Here is a 26,052-nt window from a genome sequence, read left to right on the forward strand (position 1 = left end):
CCACCGCTTTTCCATTTACGTCTGGCTGCCGGTCTAACCGTCTGCGGGAGGAAGCTTACGCCGGCCGGACCAAACCGCACGATTTGAATACTGATCCGAACAACGTGCCCCACAGAGGGTGAAAATAAACAAAGACCTGCAAAAGCACCAACCATTACGAGGAACCAACAGTTATAATTCAAACTGGATCTCACAAGGAGGAAACAGTACGATGTTTATTTACAGGAGGGGCAGGGAAACGGCCGACCACATCAAAAAGGGCCTTGTGCCACAACAGGCCCCATTGAGGCCGAGTGCGGTTTCTGTGTCGTTTTGTTAACCTGGGGTGGGCTGCATTTTGAACACTAAAAACACAATGATCCCCAACTTGGAACAGGTTTGCTAATGCAAAGTTCACGGAGTGTTGTACATATATCAAACCATGCTGTAATTATGCTGTAATTATGGTATGATCTTCCATAAATTTTCGAAAATTGACTTTTCGGAAGATAGGAAAATGTCGTCTAACGTTTTGGCATCAGATGCCCATGATATGTCTTTCATCCATCCTGACTTTTCCTGTGCTGTGTCCTGCTTTCTTTACACATGTGACGGTCAGGGCTCGAAGCAGCCGGACATGATATTTTTACACAGGCTTGGCAGATCGCTCAGAAAAAGGTCCGGAGTTAGCCTGTTCACTGCACTATTGTTTAGAGAAAACGTAGGAAGTTATTCAACACGCAAGCAATTCTTTATTGATCCTTTCATCTTCAGAGCACATACCCCGTACAGGTTCATGATGAGAGACTGTCCCAGAGAGCAGAGGACACACAAATACTATACATATTGTCATTTTATATTTATTTATAAGCTTTGTTTCCCATTTATACAAGCGCAGGTACATCATAATATGTTAGCGTTTGCATATCCCATCATGCTCTTCTTTACGACACATACACACGTACAGGTGAAACCTACACATATACAGGTGACACATACACACGTACAGGTGACACATACACACATACAGGTGACACTTACACATATACAGGTGACACATACACACGTACAGGTGAAAGTGAAGCATGTGGTCTAAGCACATGGGCAGCCATTTATCTGGGGCCCGTGGAGCATTTTGTGGTAGGTGAAGGACCCCCACCCCCTCGCTCAAGGGCCCAATGGAGATGTGATTATTCTGCTGAGGACAGGATTTGAACCAGTGACCTCCCGATCACAGGCACAACCCCCTGAACCGCACACCAACCCCATACTGAGATTTTACTGCAAATAGCCTAGAAACAAATGTGTACCGGGTTTAAAATATGTAGGCGTCTTTTTCATAAGACATAAAAAGGCTCGTCTTACAGGCGGGAGACAGCAGCAATAACTCCCAACGACGCCGCCATCCGGGTGGGTGGAGGGTCTGTGCCCTGACCCATGAAGAGCTCCACCCCAACACCGCAACCACAATCCATGCTTATGCCTGAGTACCACTGAGTGTGTGTGGGCCATGTGGAGCCAATAAAAGCGCGAGATTGACACGCGAGAGAGAAGCGTGTCGTTTCGGTAAACCCGAAGAGAAGCTATTTTTTCATTCAAATTGGGGCAACCAATTTTAGAAAACACCCAACGAGAATAGTCCATCACAAGACCAGAAAGGTACACTGTCCAAACTCTCCACGACTGATTTGTGAAGCACTACCATTTGTTTCGGTAAATCTCTAGGGCTTCAAGATGACTTTACGAACTAACTGATCAAGGAATGGCACGTTGTTCTTGAAAATAACAAAATCAGCTATGAAAGCGTGTCTTTACTTTTACAGCCATCATCCACCCACGTTACTGCGTATCTGATACAGGGTACCGGGGAGCCTGGTGTCTATCTCATGTACCATAGGGAACAAAGTAGGGGACACCATGAAGGGACTGCCACGTGATCCCCGGGAAATGAATGACGAATGATGGACCAGTAAGGACATTTCTGGCCGACACTGATAGCTGATTATTTCGAAAACTGACACCGATACAGATTATATAGGAGGTTCTGCTTAAGTAACTTTAAAGGGACACTTCACCCAAATCAATGACTAAATATATAAATTGCATTCCAAAAACATGAAAAAGTATTTATTTTTTGGTAATAAAACACCACCTCTGGCATACAACAACAGTCTGTATACATCTTATATCTGTAACATTTATAATAGAGAAGAGCTGATTAACAGGTGTGATAAAGTTCGTAATTTGCCGAGTAATATCTTTTGATTTTGCACTGTCTGCACTGAATTTTTTTCTGCAATGAAACGCTTGAGTTAGTGACGCACTCGCGTTATTCGACGGCACTTCAACCTTCTTTATTGGAGCGGATTTGTTTCTCAGAAACTCGTCATACTCTTCACTCTCGCCTTAAGGTGAGCAATCAATTGTGTTGTGTTGAAATGTGTTTTAGGAAATCCCCCTTGTGAAATTTTAGCAAAGCGACACAAAGGCCAAGTAAAGCCCGAGTCCAAGGTCAATTTTATATGCACTTCAATAGACGATATTTGTCACATAGTTTGTTACATAGTTCCTGTGAAAAAAAAATGGCTGCAACACAATGTTTGCAAGATTCTAACTGTTTAGTATGCGGGTCTGCAAAGCAATATGGGTCACCATTTGAAAATTGTCGGCAGTAAATATCAGCTCAGTTTTAACCATCGGCCTTAGGCCAACAGTTGGCCGATACAATTGGTGCATCTCTAGTCAAAACACATTAGATTATCAGTTTAGTTAAAGATTAGCTGACAGTTTTGTCTGTTACACATGAAGTGAAGCGTTGTAATGTGACACGACTAAGACAATGCAGTACTGTTTAAAAATATCAGATCTCTAATGGTGAACTGTAGGACCTGTCACACCACCTGTTAACCGTTTCCTAAAGTTCATCATTTTGGGCAGAAAAACAGGTTCATCAAAAATGTTCCTCAGGTCTAAATTTCTATAGGTAACCTGATCTTAATTACACATTCCAATTGTTCTCTTTTTCTCATATGCAGAAAGATATGGTAACCGACAAGAAAACAATAACATGAAAAATCCAACTTCTGAAATTGTTTGCCTGTAGGTCAGGTTTATTTTTCACAGGCAGAAGAAATGTTTGAAAATTTTCCTGATTCCCCAAAATTAAACAATCTCAGGCCACACACATGGACCCTGAAATCATAATACATTTAAGTTCCTTACAGTCTGCAACACAAATGACAAGAGACCCTTAATTTGTAAAAACGAGGCATCCTACTTTGTATCAAAACTTACAAGACTCAGTAAAAAGCATAGTGTGCAAATGACTCAGGAAATGCCACAGGGGGATATTAAAACATGTAAGTAATGATTAAGCTGAAGCGTTTCCACAAGTTGTGCTGAAACGTTAGTCACTCTAGAGACCAGACAAATTATTTGGTTCACACATTAATAAGACGGAATCAGCAGTGAATAACTGCACGCAGCCAGCGATTTGCTGGCCCACGGATGAGACTGACAGTCAGGACACATGCTCTGCAGGGCTCTTGATAAGAGCTGACCACAAACCAGTCGCCCATGAAGAGCATGGGGTTGACACGCTTAGCTCAGCAGTGGCGTCCTAATGACAAAGTGTCAACGAAGGGGAACCCCATCACCAGGCGCCAGGGTTAAGGGACCGTGAAGTGCTCCGTGGACAAAGCCTGGCATCAACAAAGCCAGGGTCAGGGAAGAGAGAAAGAACATTCTAGATCATTACACCCTCCGCCGCATGGGCCGCGACTCGGGGTTAATGAAGTACTTATATTCCAAATTTTACTGGTCTGATTGATCACCAAGTGCTTCTTTCCTTCAGGAAAACTGCAGGTCTGCTTGCGGTTACCCAGACTCATGCAGAACATCACAGCTTTTCAAATGCTTTCTAATACATATTCCAGTATCTACTACACAAATACATCAAGCTAAGGCGATTCCAGTTTAGTTTTAATTATACGTAGACCGAACCTGTTGTGCTGAGAGGTTACCTGACATTTTGCAGGCTTGTGTTTCTGTGTGTTACTCGTGTCATCAGTAAAGCACAATGCCAGAGATAAACTCATTGGGAATCGCATAAAAGATGGCAGCTAGAGTGTCCCTTAAATATTTCAAGAATTTATTTTAAACTTATTTGTTTTTTACTGCATAATAAACACTCTGAAATATTGAACATAACAACCCAAAATACCTCAGTATGGCACAAAGACTTTGCTCATGTCACATAGAAAATGACTAAGTGAAAGAACTTTAATTATGCAGTCCAAAGATCACCATTTAATTAACACCTCCCCCAACAAAAACACATTTAAAAAACTTAATTAGAATATAAGAGCTGCTTTGGCAGGAGAAGCAAGCAAGTCTTCCAAGAACATCTAAGAGATTTGTATCAGGAGTGACATCACAATAAATCACATGTCACACACAAGTTAAGGAAGAATGTGCAGGGAGAAGGGAGGTGCTGGGGAAAAGGGAGGCATCAGGGAAATGGGAGGCACTGGGGAGAAGGGAGGCATCAGGGAAATGGGAGGCACTGGGGAGAAGGGATGCATCAGGGAAATGGGAGGCACCAGGGAGAAAGGAGGCGCTGGCAAGGAAAAGGGAGCTGGCAGTGAGCGGGGAGCCACTGGGGAGAAAGGAGGTATTGGGGAGAAAGGAGGTGCTGGTAGAGAAAAGGGAGACGCCGGCAGGGAAAAGGGAGCTGGCAGTGAGCGGGGAGCCAGCGGGGAGAAAGGAGGTGCTGGCAGGGAAAAGGGATGCACCAGGGAGAGAAGGGAGCCAGCAGAGAGAAGGAGAAGGGTTAGGGGAGGTGGGGAGAGCAGAGATGGCAAGGAGAATGAAGATGCCAGCGGGGAGAAGGGAGGAGACAGCGGGCAGAAGGAAGGAGACGGCGGGGAGAAAGGAGGAGACGGCGGGGAGAAAAGAGCCTGGTGCTCTGTGGGGATCCTACAGCCAGTTATAAACATACCTGCAACCTGGCTGGGAATGTCCAGTCTGGGCTCGCATTTTGGAACGGAACAATCTGCAAAGCAAAGAGAAAGCGAGCAGAGTGTCAGCGGGAGTGAAAGGATAAAGCCATCGGAAGGAAGTTTATTCAGAGCTCAGCATGGACAGAATTTCAGTCCGATTAAGAGTCACTAATAATCAGGCTACTTTGGCCTGGACAAGACAGAGCATTAATATTTCTGAGGAGATTACAAGCAACTGAAAAAGTCTTTAATCTTTTTAAAGATGCAAAAAATATTTGGATTTTATCATTTAAGAGATGTTCATTCCTTGAGCTATTTGCACAAATAAGATAATTAAGCAATTTAAATATATATTTGTGGTTCATCACAATAATTTGTGACATTTTATGAAGACTTAGTATATCAGGGATGGAAACATTTTAATTTAAAATTTTTAATTAAAATCCTTCGTTTAACACCAGCAGATACAGGTTAAAGGCACAATACTTTTCCCCTTTAAGCACTTGAATCGATTAGCAACTTATCCTGCAATATCATGTCATGAAAGAAAAAACACACAGCACCTCCTGCTGGCCACACATGCCCAGTGTCTGTCAGCCAATGAAGCCTGCAACATTTTTCAACCAATTATGTCCTCAGTGTGTCGGTCAATCAAGACTTCAGCATCATTCAACCAATCACATTGCCAGCATCTGTCAGCTGGTCAATCACTCACTCGGCATGTGGTGAATGGCTGTGTGAAGTCTAAGACTGGTGCAGCAAAATGCAAGATCAATTTTAAAAAACTGTAATTAATTAAAATATCCAAATACTAAAAATCAAAAACACTCCAAAATCGAAAATAAGCTTCTTTTAATTAATTTAAAAACAAACTCAGCAAGCTCATTAGACTCAAAGTACCTCAAGATATTTGCATATAAAAAAAAAAAACACCTATATGAAACATTGACATTTCTAAACATTACTGAATTTTAATATTGCTGCATAGAGTTTTAAGGGCATAACGAAAGCATCAAATGCTCATTTGGATGCACATCTGAGGTGCTAAAATTTCTGCCTCTAAAGTACACCAATTAGCAATTCAGAATCACGATATTTGCCATTTGGTATATATATTAATTACCAGGTTTTTACATTTTGCTCCCCTTAAGACGCCCAGTTTTAGGGATCGCTACCCGTAATCATCTGGACATGGCGACAGAACCTTAACCTCCAAGGTGCACATCACCCTCCCAGCCTCTCAAAATAAAACTGAACCACCACCGAAAGAAGACTGGCATCGTCCAACTACAGCAAATCTGTCTCTGTGGAAACCCAGATGTTATGCAGGATTACACAAAAGAAAGGGGTTTAAAACACATCCCAGACCATGACTGTCCCTCAATCGCGGGCTGAAAGGCTTCATTTCAATTGACTGCTCCACTGGCAGGGATTCACACTGGATGTTGAGTCACCTGCTCGCTCCAATGAGGACTGCTCTCCTACAATTTAGTTGCTCTCTCACTTCACCAGTTTACCCCATTTGAGCACCAGAATTTTACAGGAATATCCCAGAGCGACGCTGAAACAGTTGGGATGGTTAGCATCTGCGCGGCAAGTACCACGGTGCAATACCAAATACTCTCTGAACCCTCGAGAGAGTGAGAGAGAGAGAGAGAGAGAGAGAGAGAGATACAGGTGATATGGGGCTTGTTGCCTGACTTTACCACACCCTGGGAAGCCCATGTCCTCCCCCCAATCTCATAAGCAGGTGCCATTTTTCCGTGGTTTATGATCCTAATTCCATTATCGACCAGCCATGCAGATTCCACCAATGAGCCATAAAAGCAGCGTGCATGTGCGTGTGTAAACACTCGTGGGGACATTACAGGAGGAAGTCGTTACGAATAATGCAGAAGAGTGCTGTCAGCCACGAGTCCACGGGGAAATAGGAGAGGGCGGAGACAGGAGCTGAGAATGCAGTGCACGGGTAATAACTGGAAGGGAAAAGTACAAATAAACACCAGCTTGTACCCTGGAGAGGTTTTCAGATGCAGTGAAGGCCACAGCTCAGGTTGGCATCAAAAAAACCCAAAAACCCAACCAAATTTCATTACTCAGAGGAGTTGCTCCCAGTGTAAGTGGCTGGGGGGGGGAGCTATGAATGGAATGGAGCCTTGCAGCTGGACCTGTGGGACGTGCTACAAGCCATGGCCATAAGGAGCGGGGGGAGGGGGGAGAGAAGGAACGTGTCAGTGCCCCAATGCTAACATGAAGTTTCCATCTCTGTAGGATAATAATCTGTCTGTGCGACCTGAATGTGGAACAGGAGAGTGGCCACACAAACCAGGAGGCATAGACTGAGCAGGCCAATCACGAGGCTGCAATACCACACGCACGGCTTTACACGTGCCTATTGGCGCTTTCTATAAATGACACATTGCGGAGGTTACTACTGTATCAGAGACATCTGTTACGCTTCTTAAACTGATCAGGGGCAGCTTTGTTGTTTCTAGGGCCCAGTCAAAAAGTCACTTAGGGGCCCCTGTGGGCCCCTCAGACGTTTCAAAGGCTAAATAAAAAGCTAACGAGTAGAGTCAGAAAATTGTAACTGGCTAGCTGGTTAGCAGAGTATCTCCTAAATAAGTGAAGCATTCATTTAATTTAATACTTAGTGTAGTGATTGTGGCCAACAAGGAGCCCGAACCTTGGGGGCCCCAAACAAATGCGTGGTTTGAGGACTGGTTACACATCGACAACATGTATAATATTCAAAAAAAGTCATCCATAAAAATTACCTGCAAATCCCAAAATTTTTTAACATGATTCAACCTTCAGCATGTTAGTCACACTGCAAGAGGAGACTGACTCATATTCTTTGAAGGTGATAGCTAATGTTAAATGAATGTCGAAACTTGGTAATAGTCACCGAGCCTCATTTTATTTCCTATTTCTTGGCATCGCAGCCCATAACACAAGTGGGAGCCAGCCTACTGGGTCCCATGACACCAAGCCAAAACAGTTCCTGAGATGCATTCCTCTTTTCAGCGCACGGCTGATTCTCCTGAAGCTAGGGATCTTAAAGAAACTGACCCATATCAAGAAACATGGACACATCTGTGTTTGGTTATGACCACATGTTCTGCACCCTCCAGAACATTACAGGAGGAAGCCGCGGATCATTCCATGTTAAGAAAAGGACAATCCGTTGGCCTTCCTCAAAAACTACGCTGCTTCGCAGCTTCTCGGTCCACTGAAACGCACATGAATTCACAATTACTGCTATTTCTGTAGCCAATCCACTTAAAAGGTGGAAATAATGTATTATCAGCTACCACCAACCCTTTTATCAAGGAATATATCGATCAGCACTCAACAAACTGCTGGTCAAGGAAGATAAAATCCCCAGGATTCATGACAGGACAACAAAATGGCTTCATATGTAAGAGTGCACCATCCAGCAATATCCGGCAAATTAAAGTGAGACTGGCCTCGTGAATCTGCTTAACGCTGCACATCCTCTTCAGTATAAACCATTAGTGTGAGTAACACTTCCTTCACAGTCACAGGCTTTCAAATCGACACGCTCATACCTTCAAAGTTTCGATGTTCAAGTCTAGAAATGCTCTGAAAATAAACTATATAAAAACCATGTTCGTTGACATACACGTTTCTTAAAGTATAGGAAAGTATGATTTTGAACAGGGAAAGGAATTACAAGCAGAGTACAAGCACAGATGCAAAGTCTCCTCTATTTAGTAGTATGTAATCCTAGGAAATATGTAGCAAGAATGTGTAATATCAGAATTAGGTGTATTGGCCAATTATGTTCACATGCGCACACACACACACACACAGAGGGAACTTGTCTCTGGATGCCAATGGCTGTCAAACATAATGGATACATACACAGTTAAGATAAGACAATGGACACATACAGTCTGGTTGATGTATACAATGTGCACATGTAGTTAAAAAATGTATTTAAAAAGTGCAAGAGTGCATGTCAGTGCAAGGAATGTTGGAATAAATACAATAGGTACTGTACAGTGTAAAAAGCATAGTGAGTCATTAGGTACTGTACAGTGTAAAAAGCATAGTGAGTCATTAGGTACTTACAGTGTAATAAGTACAGTGAGTCATTAGGTACTGTACAGTGTAATAAGCACAGTGAGTCATTAGGTACTTACAGTGTAATAAGTACAGTGAGTCATTAGGTACTGTACAGTGTAAAAAGCATAATGAGTAATTAGGTACTTACAGTGTAAAAAGCATAGTGAGTCATTAGGTACTTACAGTGTAATAAGTACAGTGAGTCATTAGGTACTGTACAGTGTAAAAAGCATAGTGAGTCATTAGGTACTTACAGTGTAAAAAGCATAGTGAGTCATTAGGTACTTACAGTGTAATAAGTACAGTGAGTCATTAGGTACTGTACAGTGTAAAAAGCATAGTGAGTCATTAGGTACTTACAGTGTAATAAGTACAGTGAGTCATTAGGTACTGTACAGTGTAATAAGCACAGTGAGTCATTAGGTACTGTACAGTGTAAAAAGCATAGTGAGTCATTAGGTACTTACAGTGTAATAAGTACAGTGAGTCATTAGGTACCGTACAGTGTAATAAGCCTAGTGAGTCATTAATACGGACCAACTGATTCCAGTAAAAATAATCTTTCCTAATAAGTTACAAACAGCGTACAGACCCCTCCTCTTATTTGTGCTCTCAAAAGGAGATTTCAGGACCAATCGACACCGTTTCATAGCGAACAGACTGAGCGGCACCAGCCTGTGGCGCCCACTCATACACACAACCGGATCAAAACCACAGGGTATCTTATAGTAACTTTATATAATGCAGGGATCCCATCAATAGGCTTCTGGACCACAAAAAAAAAAAAATTCGCATGACTTGGGCACTGACCCATTCCACTTCTTTCCACATCTTACCTCACAATTCACACTCCCTCCCCCCAGCCAGAGGGGCTCTATTAATACATAATCAGGGCCAGGGCTGCAATGCAGGGCAAACATCAGATATTTATTTCTAGCTGCAGGATGACCATGGGTGGGTATCACAGCGCTTTGGACTCAAAGACTGAAAGCCTAAATGCCAGCTAAAGCTGCATTATGTTCTTATTGAAGATGAATTCACTGTTCCCTCAAACTGCGAGCAGATGGGGGAGATGCCTAACTTCAGAAGTGCATTTCATTTCAGAGCCATGTTGATTAAAAACACACATCTGATTGACCAGATCATTCCTCTGGTTTATTGTAAATAAAGACATGATGATATTTCTCACCGACGCTTCATAATGAAACCATTTTAAATCCAAATTATGGCATCTAGATTAAATCTAGAGTTCAGTTAAGAGCAGGGAATTGTGTTTAAAACCTCAGAGCTCTTCTTTGCCCCGGCGCCTCTTAGTTGAGATGAATCGAGACTCTGATCGAGCGTCAGAGGTGAGTGGACAGAGCTGGCGACAAACTGCCTCAATGCTTCGCGCAAAAGTGAGCTGCTGGAGGCACCGATGGCCGGGGGGGCCATCAGCTCCCATACCCTATCAGCGGGGGGGCGGCCATGATCAGAAGGATTGCATGTATGCCAAACAGACTGCAGCTGTCCTACAACTTCTCTTCGCAGCCCGGCCAGCTAAACTCTTTGGTGGAAGGCGAAGTATTACATAACTCCATTTTCCTCACACTTGGCTCCAGCTGTGCAACTCATTTCTGGAATATTCCAACCAGAAAATCTCCCCGGCTCATCAGAAGACGACGACTGCAATCCGCTGCGAAACTAACACAGCCGCTCGCTTTCTGCTATTTACTTCGTTTTTGGAAATTCGTTTCCCACTAACGGCAGTTACGTGTGGCCTATCCGTCATACCGAACAGCCTGAAACGGTCAGATTAAAATGGCTGTTAGATTCTGAGTATTATCAACAAAGACAGCCAAAATTCACCAAACACAGGGACAGTTTTATTTCCCCAGACAGCTGTGTCCCTCACTAACAGTAATTGGTCTGCTAACAACAGACACTTTGCACTTTAGGCAGCTGGAATTTGATAATTCATAGTAGCAACATTCCTGTTTACTTACTTACATTAACTATTTATTAGGGCTGTAACAACTAATCGATAACCACGACAATAGTTGCTAATAAAAATTTTGTCATGGATTGGTTGCATCAGTTTGCTGCGTTAACTGCATACAATGACATCACCACCTAGTAACGTTAACGTAGGTGCGTTAAGCCTAGTTCATACTTCGCTTTCCTGCGTGCCGTTGTGGTTCACGCTTGGTCGTTAGCAAGCTAAATATGGCGGAGACAGTGAGACTGCAGATCATTGTTTGTTTGACTTTAAAATCAGGATTCTTTATACTGTGTGCATTTTTTTAATTACAAAAGGATTTAAAAATATGTCAATTTTTTTTTTTTTTTTATTAAAAAAACACGATTAATCGATTAACAAAATAATCGTTTTTTTGCAGCCCGACTATTTATTTCACCCTTCATTCCAACCCATGCTGCTTCTAACTGTAATCCGGTGTTAAAAGTATGTATAAAATTATAAATTGTCCTGATATTTTTTTGCGTGAATTTTTTTGTCAATAAAATTCCGAAAATAAAGATTCCAAATTACAAGGACAACTTCATGAAAGCAGGTTTTAAGGAGTCCAGCACACTTGTGGGGTACAGAGATCATAATTCCCCATTTGGTCTTCCAACAAAAGAGATTCTGTACACAGCGATGAAACCCAACGAAGAAGTGGGATACTCATATGGTTTCCACACCCCCTGTGCCCCCCCCCCCCCCCCCCCCCAAAACCACACACTCACACCCCAAACCCTTTACTTACAGCTTTGATGTCTGGCAGCAAAATAAGCACAAATGCCAATTCATCGACCGAATGCGGAGACATTCACAGAAAGGTTTTCACTGGAAGGTTTTCCAGTTATCCCTTCCGTTTTCCACCAAGATCTAATTATCGAGTCAGATATAAAAGTTTTCAGTCACCAGAAGAGACGATGGGGTGTGGGACAAAAAGAAAACAGGTGACACACACAAATGCAAATTGACGTCAACCTGGGAACCTAAATTATTAAAAGTGACTCTCTCAATAAAGGCTAAAATATCGCATATCTCCACTCCACCACTAGAGGGCATCCCACAGAACCACCAACCTTCACCTTACAAGGTCACGTCCTCAGCCGTCCCTGTCCCTGCCAAGTGCTGAATGTCCCTTCCCACGTTGTTAAGTGTACTAAGTGGGCTATGATAGCGCACTTATAACCTGAGAGCATAAAGTGAGAGACGCCCCGGCTCCCACGCCCAGAGGAACGCGTCTGGGCCCTAAGAATAAACCCGCCCCCTGCTGAAAGAGCCACGGGGCACAGAAGGTGAGAGGTCAAGCACCGGGACAACTGCGTCTCAAATGGTTTATCAAGTTTCACGAGAGCCTGCTTTACACGCGGGTGTTAAACTGGCTAAGCAAAGTAACATAATTAATTACTAATCCAGAAGCTAAAAAAATCATTTCTTTATACTGCATATAACCTGCATTGCTAGTACGGGTGTCAAGTCGGTTCATCTTCTTAAAGCTATTTGGAAAGGCTGCCATGGGGGAAAAAAACTATTTAATTTAACAAATAGCAATGCATTTGCAAAATTAATGAAACTGATGTTTTTTGCCTATTATTGTGGTCATTCAGCATTAGGTTTAAATTTAATCAGCATCTCAGTTAGGAAAAAACAACAGGACAAGGCGGGAGATAGGCACGAAGCAGGAGACGTCCCGGGCAGCACGGGTAGGGGTCATCCGGGGGGGCGGCACGAGTCAGGGGACAGGGACTCTCGGGGTGACACAAGGTGGGGGGGGGTGACACCTTGGGTGGCATGAGGCAGGGGAGGGGGACACCCTGCGTGGCACGAGGCAGGGGACACCCCAGGCGACACGGGGTAGGAGACGGAGATACACTGGGGGGCATGAGGCAGGGAATGGGGACACACTGGGGGGGGGTGAGGCACAGGACATCCAGGACATCCCACTAGATGGTATGAGACAGGGGACACCCTGGGCAAACCGAGGCAGGGGACTGGGACACACTGGGGTGAATGAGGCAGGAGACACCCTGGGCAAACTGAGCCAGGGGACTGGGATACACTGGGGTGAATGAGGCAGGGGACACCTTGGGCAAACCAAGGCAGAGGACCAGGACAGGGGACACCCTGGGCAAACCGAGTCAGGGGACCAGGACACACTGGGGTGAATGAGGCAGGGGACCAGGACACACTGGGGTGAATGAGGCAGGGGATCAGGACACACTGGGGTGAATGAGGCAGGGGACACCCTGGGCAAACCGAGTCAGGGGACTGGGACACATTGGGGTGAATGAGGCAGGGGACACCCTGGGCAAACCGAGCCAGGGGACTGGGATACAGTGGGGTGAATGAGGCAGGGGACCGGGACACACTGGGGTGAATGAGGCAGGGGACACCCTGGGCAAACCGAGTCAGGGGACCAGGACACACTGGGGTGAATGAGGCAGGGGACCAGGATACACTGGGGTGAATAAGGCAGGGGACACCCTGGGCAAACCGAGTCAGGGGACCAGGACACACTGGGGTGAATAAGGCAGGGAACCAGGACACACTGGGGTGAATGAGGTAGGGGACACCTTGGGCAAACCAAGGCAGGGGACTGGGACACACTGGGGTGAATGAGGCAGGGGACACCTTGGCAAACCAAGGCAGAGGACCGGGACACACTGGGGTGAATGAGGCAGGGGACACCTTGGGCAAACCAAGGCAGAGGACCAGGACACACTGGGGTGAATGAGGCAGGGGACACCCTTGGCAAACCGAGTCAGGGGACTGGGACACACTGGGGTGAATGAGACAGGGGACCGGGACACACTGGTGTGAATGAGGCAGGGGACCAGGACACCCTGGGGTGAATGAGGAACGGAATATCCTGGGCGACATGAGACATAAGACAGGTACACCTTGGATGGAATGAGGCAGGGGATGAATGAGAAGAATTGAGTGGATAAAGGCAGGGGAAACCCTGGATGGAATGCCGGTCCATTATTGGGCAGACTTTGACACATGTGAAACAAAAAATAACAGAAAATGGTGAAAATAACTGTTGAAAGACTTGAATAGAGAAGAGATCAGTAGCTCATATGAATGTAATAAGAAAAAGCTCAGTGTTACATGCAATAGAAATGTAGCATCTGTTTATGTATATTATACAACTTTCAGGACCCTCAGAATGCTGATATCAGTTTTGTTTGTACAGCAATCCCTTAATCTATGATAACTGGATTACATTTTTTGCCGTAACAAGCCTTAAACTGTCATATCAGAATTTTGGTTTATGGACCATTTCCTTGATGTAACATTTTTCAGCCGACACATACAGAAAAACAGCAGTGCAAGCATTACAGTTTTAGCAAAAACACAACACCTTGGTACAACATGCGAAAACAATAAAACTTCATTACATTAAACTGTTTTGATTATTTATTAGTCCAAATCGTTGTTTCTTATTTTTTTGAACTCTTCATAGCTCTAGTGATATTTGAGGAAATTGGATTCCTTAGGCTGGGCTAAAAACACTTGATAATTTCGGCCTTTCTCTGATTACTTAATTTGACATTCAAAAAAATAAATAATGCAAATACTGGGAAGGCTGTACTGGGAACCTTTGTTGGGCCATGGCTGCGATCTCAGATGGAAAGCAGGTGAGATCTTCTGGAAAGAAACGGCTAACTGAATTGTATGGTTTAGCATAACAACTACGTACCAGGGAATAACAGCATGAGGAGACACTGATTCTGACTCATTAGCAGAGGCGCCCTGTGAGAGCAAATTAACGGCCAACCTCACAGAAAGCCAGGGTGGTTCTGATGGGCAGTGAAAAATGCGTGAACAACAAGTGTTCCTGCCTCAACGCTAAATCACAGCAAGCTTAGATCATCCATCTATCCATCTTCCAACTGGTTCCAGAGCTTATTCCAAGCAGCACAGGACAAAAGGAACAGACTGGTGATATACTGGTGTCCTGTCCCTGGTCAGGACACCAGGTCTATCACAGGACACAGGGCTGGGGGTCACCCTGGACAGGATGCCAGTCCATCACAAGGCACAGGGCTGGGGGACACCCTGGACAGGATGCCAGTCCATCACATGGCACAGGGCCGGGGGACACGCTGGACAGGATGCCAGTCCATCACAGGACACAGGGCCGGGGGACACCCTGGACAGGATGCCAGTCCATCACAGGGCACAGGGCTGGGGGACACGCTGGACAGGATGCCAGTCCATCACAGGACACAGGGCCGGGGGACACCCTGGACAGGATGCCAGTCCATCACAGGGCACAGGGCTGGGGGACACCCTGGACAGGATGCCAGTCCATCACAGGGCACAGGGCTGGGGGACACGCTGGACAGGATGCCAGTCCATCACAGGACACAGGGCCGGGGGACACCCTGGACAGGATGCCAGTCCATCACAGGGCACAGGGCTGGGGGACGCCCTGGACGGGATGCCCGTCTATCACAGGACACACACAATGGGCAATTCAGAGATGCCTTTTCATCTAAGATCATGTCACTTCAGGAGGAAAGTGAAGCACCCAGAAGGAACTTGCGAATCACAAGGAGGACATGCAAACTCCGCACAGACTCAGCAGAGATGGGGTTTGGACTCCCATCACCGGAGGTGTGAGGCAGCAGTGCTGCCTACTGAGCCACCATGTTGGCCACAAGCTCAGATCAGCCTGTTAAACTGTTTCCATGGTTATTAAAACAGGGACGGCCTCCATTTCTTTAAACCTGTGGTGAGCTGTGGGACATTCTCTGAAGAGATATTGATCTCGTGGACAGAATGTATGTTGCTGAACACTTTCATAGATCACGTGTTCTTCACGCAAAGGTATCATCACACCAGTTTCTTAGTTTCTGCACCTGCAGTGAAGGGTATGTACTGACACTCCTCACTTAATGAACTTAAGGTCCACCCGGACTTACGACCGGCTCTCCGACCAGTCGCTACTGTACGCTCCACGAGAACATTGGTCATGGAAACAGCAGCGCGGCATCTCAGCATCAAGCATCTCATTTTGCGTCACCATTTCTCAGTCTCAGTCTCGGTCTCATTCCCACAATTGCTCAGTATTCACTACATTAGAGCTCGCAATATCTGATTACCTGTATTTACAGTATGCAAGCCAAAGTAATGTATATTAGAGTTAATTTCCTCCCCTCTGTTTATCACAGTATACAGAGCACTACTCTATAATCATTTATAAATCTATTAAAAATGTTATAAATGGTGCAAAGATGACATTAAAGCACTTAAGACAGTTGACACAAACCCACTACCAGTGCTTGAAATATCGGTAAGGGGCGACTCCTCAATTATTGACCAATTCGCTTAACGACCTAGTCGTAGGAACAGAACTCGGTCGTTAAGTGAGGAGTGTCTGTACTTAAGACACCAAAGATCTCTTGCCTAAAGCTCTGGATCCAGTCCACCCTTCTATCTTCATTCCCAAGGCAGGCACGCTGGCTTAGGAGTTAGGAGTGACCAGTCAGGGTCACTGTGATGCAGTGATTATGCTGGAAATCAAAGGGACCCAGGACGAAGTGCATGACAGGCCCTCACAGAGCACCTATGGCGTAACAGAGAGATGCACAATATATCGGTTAAAATTTAAAAAAATTCTAAATATCAGCATCTGACTGTTGTGTCGATATCTGTGGAAACTGCCAGCCGATTTTTAGATTTTATCCAGTGTTCAAAGTTAGCAGCACCAGTGTAAAAGACATAACTAGTAAAATAAAGGAGACTGCATCAGCCATTCTCCGTAGTGGAGGATGAGGGATTCCATCAGCTCATTCACCACTTAGAACATCCCTTCAGTCTCCTAAGTCACTGCTCACATAACATCAGATTCACTACAGATCTGCGGGGCTCAGAGGTTAAACCATTATCGATAATATTAAACAAAAATATATCTGTATCAGCCAAAATTTCCACATACATGCAACACTAGTCTAACTCCCATATATGTAAATGTGACTTCACGTTTATTTTCCCTTGCAATACGTGACCAAAAGAACCCATAAAAACACATGAAGGCTGATGAACCAAAATTGACAAAAATGTGAAAAAGAAGTATTTTCACATACGAGAACTTCCCCCAACATCTGTATTTCTGTGTTTGTAGTCCTTGATTTATACACAGGCACACACAATTCAGGTATGTACCAACTACGAGAACCGCTTGCCCATATATATTAGATTTGTCCATTTAAACATAGGACAAAATATAGGTTAGACCTCAGCATTACAAGTTCACATCCTTAAAACAAAAAAATCTCAACACTTCTGTGTCTCGAACAGTTAATGTTTCCCTGTAATTCACGTTGTATCAGCAAAAAAAATAACACCATTTCATTATTCTACAACAGAAAGTTATTTTTTAGTATTATTTGTAATCCTTGAAAAATTATACTATACTAAGGCCAAACAGATGACTTTCAACTAAACAGAACCACATACTTCTAATATATTCTTCGACATGACGTTTTAATGGCAGCACGGCTTTCTAAAAGAGGACTGAGCATATATCTTCCCATCCACAAATGCCCCAGATCAGCGGCTCTCTGCTCTTTGAACACCAAAGATACCTTCAAGATAAAATCTATTCCGAGGCCTGATCTGAATCGACGCGCTTTAAACATGTCCTACGACAACAAGCTGGCTCTCCTGCCTTGGGCTGCTAATGACACTGATGTTCTCCTGGACTGAAGTTACGGAGGAGTGATTGAAGAAGATGGCTTTGAAGGGAAGAGGCATTCAGAGCTGTTAGAGAAGAGTGTTAATACTTACCGCAACAGGGCAAGTACATATAAAGACCATTAGCTACAGAACAGGGAAACAAACCGTTCGTGCATAAACAGGCAGGCTTAGCATTTTTAGTTATGTATATTGGAGTTAAAGCTAATATTATTAGCATTTAATATTCAGATGATGTGGAAAAATAAGCATGAATGGGACTGTCAATGAATTTCAAGTCAGATGTACATCCGAAAAAGAAACATCTTAACGATACACAATATCCAAGAGGCACACACCAAATAGGATCAATTTCTGAACTACGAAATCAATAAAAAACCTGCGGTATACGAGTAGGCTGATATTCCTGGTACTGCATATCAAAATTTACCCAATAATTTTCATAGGTATATAAAAATTGACGGTATAATTTTAATATGCACTAAATGACCGTCATGATTTTCATGAGCTACGTAAAACTATCACACGGGTTAAAACGCGCCCTTATCTCGCACATATGCAGCACTGGATGCTTTAAACCGAAGCGTCTGAAACTGTAATCTTGTGTTACATGCTGCACCACGCAGCCACATCCCAAGCAGCGAGGATGATGTGCGCGGTGGCGAAGGGTGGGGGAGCCCTGGTGGCCCCCGCAGCCCCCGCAGCCTACACATCCTCCCGGGGGACGGGAATTTCACCTCAGCCGGTCCCGTCCGGCTCCGGATGAAGGGTGCCATGACTACGCAGGTCGGGGGACATGATTCGCCACGGCGACGGCACTTCCTGCTAGCCGAAGCGAGGACAGGGCGGCAGGATTGAGGGAGAGAAAAAACATCCCGCTAGCTAACATCAGTATCCCAGACGTTCTCACTCTTGTTATTTGCTGCTTACTGTTCATCATCAGTATTTGTTAACTCTGCAGGGAGGTATTCCTGCAAATATTTTATTGTACAAATGACAATAGACCACAAGAACACTGTCATTGAATACTGCCAGACCCTCAGATAAAGGCAAAAAAACTGTCCCAACTTTAACCTGCACGCAAGACCTTTGCAAAAGCAGTAGCTCTCCGAGGTAATTCATTTATAATACACAGAAAGGTAGCATCCCCAGTATTTTCGATACGTACAATACAGCTTTCCTCCGAAAATAATGCATCATCACTCTATTTTCCATTCTTATATTTCAAAGTGACGATGGCTATTCAGACCCTGTAAGTCCAGGAACGACTCCCAATAACGTGACTCAAAGGTCCAGGAAATACACGCCGGGCTGTCAGTCCATCAAAGGCGGATAAGAGGCGAGATTCCTCCCCAAAGCTCGTTTTCAGGTTACGTTTACAACAACCCCGCCTCCCAGCAGACACAATGCCGGGAGGCGACCTGCGGACCCCCGCGGCCGAGGACGCAGCACCCGGACACCGGCTCCGGGCCATTTACGCACCATAGATGGATCGAAAAGCACAATAACACTAGGCGGGCATCGCATCCCATATGTGGCCCATGTTCTCTGCAAATACTTTCGAAAATGCACTAATCCCTCATACGTTATAATAAAACACTAACCCTTAAAAGCGTAATAACAAGCTGCTGGACCCTAATGCTGATCCTAAAATAGCTTTATTATATTATTAGCTGGAACATCATACTGAGAGCATCAAGCTAGATAGCGCATGGTCCTCTGGCAATACCATCATGCAGACATAGAATTACATTTAAAATAATACATTTTCTCCAAAAGCAAGATGGTGCAGTTATATTTGCAATATTCAACGATTCAGCCTGTATGCAGTATGCATGTAAAGCCTCCCCCTTTGCTGCATGTTACGGACCGATCCTGCATGCATCGCTCCAGCCCCTGTTGTTGACAGTGCGGATGATACAAATTAACCAGTAAAGGTTACCTGATCTAAATTTTGCTGCCATTTTCATTTAAGATAATGTTTAAATAAACATACTAAGCGAGCTGGGCACGGGACACACTATCGAGTGCATGTCCCATCTCTTCCCCTCGGCATCCCCTTTTGTTAATCCCCTCTTGTAACAATGTCCCCCCGCATTTATATACGGGGTGTCGCTCCTGCCTCAGGAGCCGCGCACGTCTCTCCCAGTCGCCTTACCGGACTTGAAAAACGCCGCTATATCGGCCGCGTCCTTCGCCGTCTCATCCGCTCCCTCCCCGGAGCTCATGGCTCGCAATCAGGCGCTGAATGTAAATCCCAAAAGGACTGAAAGCTGGCGTTATGCACGGGGGAAAAGACAGCCCTTTGCTGGATCGCCTATATAGCGACACGCAAAGTCACCGCTCCGTGGTTAAGGCGAAGAACATCCTCCATCTTGGAAAATACGTTTTACCCAGCGTCCGTCCGGCGGCGCTAGTGAGCAGGTCGATGAAGATCATGAGTGAAGGGGCTGGAGATCCCTGCAGCAGCACCACCGAGCAGAAAAGTGCTTAATAATAAGCGCGCTGCAAAGGAGGGAAGACGAACAACTGAGATCATGCGTATTTTCTATATCATTTTCACTAAGAAAATCTGTAAACGCATTAAATAACAATTCTTGACCTTAAATTCTGTCTTGCACCACACTTGGTTAATACGTTTATCTTTTATTATAGGCGTTATAGGCTATATCTGATTAGTAATCATGGTAATGAAAACCTAATTAAATAAATGCTAGTATCAGGGTGTTGAATCTGACCCCAACACTGTCTATGACTCTGTATCTTCCCTTGTTTTCAGACTGTGGTGATTTACAGGGTAATTTCTCACTCGCCGTAGCTTCTGGTCTGTTTGGTAAGATGCATTATTCCAAAGATTATTATCTGTTGGGCCTTTGTATATGTTCTCTGTTCTGGAACTGGCAGTCCTTGATTTAAAATATTTACCTAATTATTTACCCCCTCTCCCTTGAAATCATTAACAATGACACACTTTCATTTTAAGCTGTGCACTGAAGCATGTGCCTTTACTACATGGTGTGTGATGGTATGACCCCACACAGACTTAATAGAGTACTGATTGAAATTGCACCAAATCTCTAGTTTATCTTGCCCTATAACGTGTTACACCTATAAAGCCATCTATCTGATCCGTCCTTATCCTAGTTGCAACAACAACAGGTGCAGATTACATGAAAGACAAGGACGGCTGCCTTTCTGTAAATACCGCCCCTGTGAACAGAACATTGTCTCTCATCAGTTTTGTTTTGTGTTTTAAAGTCACAGTCTTCGATTAATAACAATGTTAAAAAAAACTTATTGTAATTTACTGTTGCATGATTTTCAAAATTGTATTTTCCCCACTGATAAAACAAGCATTTCTAAATAACTGCACATTTATATCATTTTTAACACATACTTTTTATTGTGTTTACAAAGTGTGAACCATTAATAGAAATGTATAACATGTATTGAGCTTTGCTAAATGGTTATATTTTGGAAGACAATGTCTGCAGTAAATAATAACGTTTATGTTCATTCTTACTTTTCCAAATACCAATAAAAAAACTTCGGAGGGACTCTAACAAACCGGAAGCAACACTTGCAGCCATTTAACTTACAAAGCAACATTACAAACATGCCAAACAAAATTATAATACCAAAAATCATGCTTTATAGAAGGTTATCATGCAGAACAAATTCCAGTTTATGTTTTTTAATCAAAGTAACTGTAGTAATCTCTTAAAGATCCTATTCTAAAACTACAGACCTGGTGTTTCATGATACAAACTTGATACTGAAGTATATCAATCCTGCTAATGCTACGTAATTACGGTGTTTTAGAAATAATGGTGTTCATTGTCCAAATTGAAGTTTGTTTCAAAATTTGAATAATGTGCAGCGGATGGTTCAGAGGGTAGCAATCAGGCTTCGTACCTCTAGTAGTGGGAGATTCATTCCTGTTATTTCTCATTGTATGTATAAGTGAATGCTTTTCAAAGGACCCGTGACATCCTCCGGCCAGGTCTGCAGTGAAGAGTGAACGCGCTGTTCCAAAGCAATGTGTAACATACATTAAAAGTTTGTTTGACATACATTATATTTTAATATTGCGCCTAATAATATATTTATTTTTAGTCTAAGGAGACCCAGCAACATACCATCTGTCAAATTATGTTTCCTCAATGCTGCTTCAAAACTTCATCAAATGGTTTTGCTTCTAAAAACGTTCTTTCCAAAAGTACTACATATACATTTTCACATACTTATTTTTGTGTTTTAAGCCCCAAGAGATTTTTCTCATTTGAATACACAAATTAACGGCATCTGCGTATATTCCATGTTGTTCTCTTGTCAGCTGTATATCCAAGCGACGTTCTTGCATTTGTAGTCTTAAAAGTTTTTAGTTTTAAGTTACAAACCCCTTTTTCTGATTTTAAATACAGACCTTTCCATATCTTTGCTTTAATAAAATGTGTTGAGTATTATTGATTAAGGAGAAAATTTAAATAAAAGCTAACGATGGAACTCCTTCATATCACCTTTTAATTTTGTTACTACGCTAGGCCTATAATGGATTCGAGTAGCCTAAACATCATCCGCGGTTCAAATGAAAATATATCTACAGTATATGGACAAACAAACAAATAATCCCTGATACAGGAGGTAATCAATCGCCTGTGACTACCTTATACCTTACATTTAGCCGCTTTCATCTGTATGTAAATTATGTCAAGGAAAACACGAACGACAATAGGATAATTTATGTCCGAAAGCGTGGGACCTCACGCGCTTTTAAGGGACCACGGCGGCGTATCCATGGTTACCCAGGATCAACAAGTGCCTGGAGGGGAAGCTCGAGGTGCAAGCTTTAGATGGTTCAGATTAGTTAGATCGCTACCTCAAACTGGCCACGTTATTTTTCATTTTGCATTGATTTTTGAAGAAATACCCATAATGGATTTGCACAATGGCGGTGACATGACAGATAAAGGGGCAAGTCACGCATTTAATCATCTAAGCCAACAAAGTGACAGTAAGGACGTCAGCTCACGCGCAGCAAAATCTAACACGAGAACTAGACTTATCCAGACCGCTGCCCCCATGGAGAACATAAAGGAGATACAGGTTTGTTTTTTCATATATAACGCCTACTATATTGTTTATGTACGTCCTTCTTTGCCAAGTGGGATGGACTTCGTAGCTGAAGTAAACAGCGCATTAAAAGTTTTGATCGGGAAGATGTTGATCGGTGTCGAGAGCTGGAATCCATTGAACATCCACACAGTATTCATTCCACTTTTGCATGCCCTCCGTCAATTCCACTCAATTATTTACTATTAAGCTTTTCGCATGTATTTAAACAGGCGTTCAATATCCGTGTAATGCTCACAACAATCACACGTTCGCGAGGGCTGGTCGTAACTCAAGTGGGTCGCAAGTCAAGACCATTTTTTCCCCATAAGAAATAATGGAAATACTCATAATGCCTTCCGAACCTCCCAAAGCACCCCTTATACCTAACCCCTCCATAATAAAAAAAAAGGTTCTATAATGTGCGTAATTTACCAGAAACTACGAGGTCTACATTTATAGCCTGAGCTTTTTCACAAATTATAGACTCAGATATATAGGCTGCCATCTGCATTTCGTTTACCCACACTAATAATAGGATTTTCTACCTCGTCTAACTCTGTTGATCGTGACTTACTGATTTGAGTAACACCTTTAGCAACACTAGCTTCATTAAATAAATATTTTCTTTGTAAGATTGTCGAGATGGTGGATTTCGAACTGCTGTACATATTAGCGAGATCAATCACAGGAATGCCACTCATATTTCTGCACAATTTCCTTGTTCTTTTCGGTTGTCATTGCTTTCTTAGCTTCCTTAGCTTCGTTTCTAGCTTTTTTTGGGGCCCTTCTGATAGCAATTAGCGAAATTAATTATATAAAGCACTGCACTGACCGAAACTACGTCCACAAACAGGCGTATCTGGGCTCAGACTGACGCTTATACTGACGCCTCTCGGGCATCTCGGCTCTTTGTTTACAGCCACACAAGCGGACAGGTGCATTCGGGTCGTAACTCAAGACTTTGGTCGTAAGTCAAAACTAAAATTTTGCGCAATTTATTCGTAGTTCAGGCCGGTCGTAACTCGAGGGTCCACTGTATATAAAGAAATGCAACGTATATCATTAATATATGGTATACTGTGAACTCAGTGGTTCTAAGCAGAATTAGCCAGTTAGCTATAGCGGAGTCCCTATTGAAATTAAGAGAGCTCCAAAGGTTTGGAAACTAAGTTTCCGTAAAAGACATACCGAAACCGACAGTATCGGAGTTGTTACCGACATATTTTTAAAAAGCATGTTTTTGTCTAATCAATGTTATTCGGGAAATATGTTCACAGATGTAAGAGCAGAGTTATACACCTGCTGTTGCACTGTTGCCCCCCCTGCATCTGTCCCCTTCCATACAACTGTGGCCCCAGCATTTCACTGTGCTCCTTGGAATACATGTAACAATAAAATGTGAAGTTTGCAATAAGGTTAGTGAAGGATTAAAGGATGTTTCATTTCCATCCAAACATCCATCCATCTTCTGTACTTGCTTGTTCTGTTCAGGGTCATGGGGGCCCAGATCCCATGAGCATTAGACACAAGGCCAGACCTGCAGTTACTTATTAAGCTGAGTGATCTGTTACTGAGAGCTACTGTAGTTGCTCTTTGTCCCCAGATGTGGGCTCTGCAAGGGGAAATCACCCATTTTGTGTATCATTCGTGCACCGGATCCTGGAGAACATGTACCTTTCATTCCTAGATATGTAGGCCTAGGTACAGACTCCATGAAAATATATAAATGACTTTTAATTAGCTTTGGATACTGAAGTCATAAAATTTTACCTTTGTCTTTCAAAGTTATTTAGGTGATTTGCAGAATCTGAATGGTCATTTTATGTATGTGCGCTGTGAAAAGTCGTATCATTAGATTTTAGTATTTGTGTTACTTTATAACACAATGAAACTTTGACAAAGGTAGTTTGTGTAATAAAGCAACAAATAGAAACAAGTGCGACACCAAGTGACCAAACCAGTTCACTTCAGGCATAAAAATAAAGATTCATACCCCGAATATGCGGCGATACACCCAATAGCCTATGTAAGCGCGCGAACTAGCGAAAATTCTGTGAACGGCAAGGGATTAGATTTATACATTTTTTTCTTTTAAACTATTGGGGACTGTAATCCTCTGGTAAAATTTTTTTTGCTGGGACCATGTGGGAATTACATAGACAAACGCATCAGTCAGTCCATTGGTATTGAAAATCAGTTTATAAAACCGAAAGAAAAAAAGATTATTAAATTCAGTTAATAATTGGCTGATGCTTCAAGATCATCAAAGAGCGCCACCCAGCAACTGTCCAAGGCAGTACAGCTGTGATTAAATATTGCTGAAAAGGAAAATAAGTGAACCTCTTTATTGTTCAAAGATAGCAAATTCCATGTTTGTAGTACAGCTCTTTTCAGCGTGTAATACACATCATCCTTAATGTGGAAGGTGGTAGTGAATTGTGCTGTGGACATTATTAGCTGTTAATTATCCATGAGAGCAGGAACAGTCCTTAAGTCCCTCTGTAGACATATTTTAATTTAAGGCTGTACCCAAAATAATATCACTGTCAGTCGAATATTATCGCTGTTTATACTTGTATAATATGAAGTCTATTATATGCATATTAGGCTTGTTTTTCTGTTTTTCCCCCTAAAATTCAGAATAACCACTTACCCAAAGGATACCAAAGTGCCTTTTGGATAAAGAGCAGGTTTCATGCACTTAATCACCAGGGCTGGACTGGCCGTCTGGCACCCCAGCCATTTTCCCAGTGCGATGGGCTGCCAGAATTTATCATGGGGGGCCCTAAAGCCCAGGACTAGAAGCTGTCAGAATGGTAAAATTGTGGGTCTGCCAATTGTACCCTAGCTGTAGGTAAATGTACCTTTTAAGGTACAGAAATTGACTCTGAGGAACATTTTGTGACATTGGGGGTACATTAATGTTGTTTGCACCTTAGGGAACAAAACTGTACCTTTTTTCTGGCATTGCAATCATGGTCCTGGATGACCCGTCTGCAACGCAATTTGCCGACTTTCCTGCTCAAACACACCTTATTCAGCTCACCAGCCAATTACCAGGTTGAGTAGGTGTGTTTTTTTACATACTTTTTGAGTTATTGTGTTAACAGGATAAGTGTCTGATGTTGCCCTGTTCTTTGATATCATTATGTGCCGCTGCTTCAATTA

General features: G+C 43.2%; 2 protein-coding genes across 10 annotated transcripts in view; one reads left to right on the plus strand and one right to left on the minus strand.

Moving 5' to 3' along the window:
* Positions 1–20,173, minus strand: part of LOC111844420 (triple functional domain protein-like) — a 99,561-nt gene extending 79,388 nt beyond the window's left edge. For 2 of the 8 annotated variants that reach the window (XR_002838388.2, XM_023812892.2), the window contains exons 1-2: positions 19,928–20,172; positions 4,979–5,032 (exon numbers count right to left, since the gene is read on the minus strand). Coding sequence is in view for 3 of the 8 variants with exons in the window: in XM_023812892.2 (XP_023668660.2) it covers positions 4,979–5,032; positions 19,928–19,997 (124 nt within the window). In the remaining 5 variants the exon portion in view is untranslated. Of the gene's footprint in view, positions 1–4,978; positions 5,033–11,818; positions 12,101–12,143; positions 12,247–19,927 lie in introns of those variants that run through there. The other 6 variants (XM_023812914.2, XM_023812906.2, XM_023812932.2 and 3 more) reach the window with 6 other exon arrangements.
* Positions 20,174–22,588: 2,415 nt separating this feature from the next.
* The window catches only part of dnah5 (dynein, axonemal, heavy chain 5), a 69,762-nt gene continuing 66,298 nt past the window's right edge, over positions 22,589–26,052 (plus strand). For both annotated transcript variants that reach the window (XM_023815099.2, XM_023815103.2), the window contains exon 1: positions 22,589–22,875. In XM_023815099.2, coding sequence (XP_023670867.2) covers positions 22,705–22,875 — 171 coding nt within the window. In that variant the 5' untranslated portion in view covers positions 22,589–22,704. The remainder of the gene's footprint in view (positions 22,876–26,052) is intronic.

Source organism: Paramormyrops kingsleyae, chromosome 9 (genome assembly GCF_048594095.1).
Source record: "Paramormyrops kingsleyae isolate MSU_618 chromosome 9, PKINGS_0.4, whole genome shotgun sequence".
Lineage (NCBI taxonomy): Eukaryota > Metazoa > Chordata > Actinopteri > Osteoglossiformes > Mormyridae > Paramormyrops > Paramormyrops kingsleyae.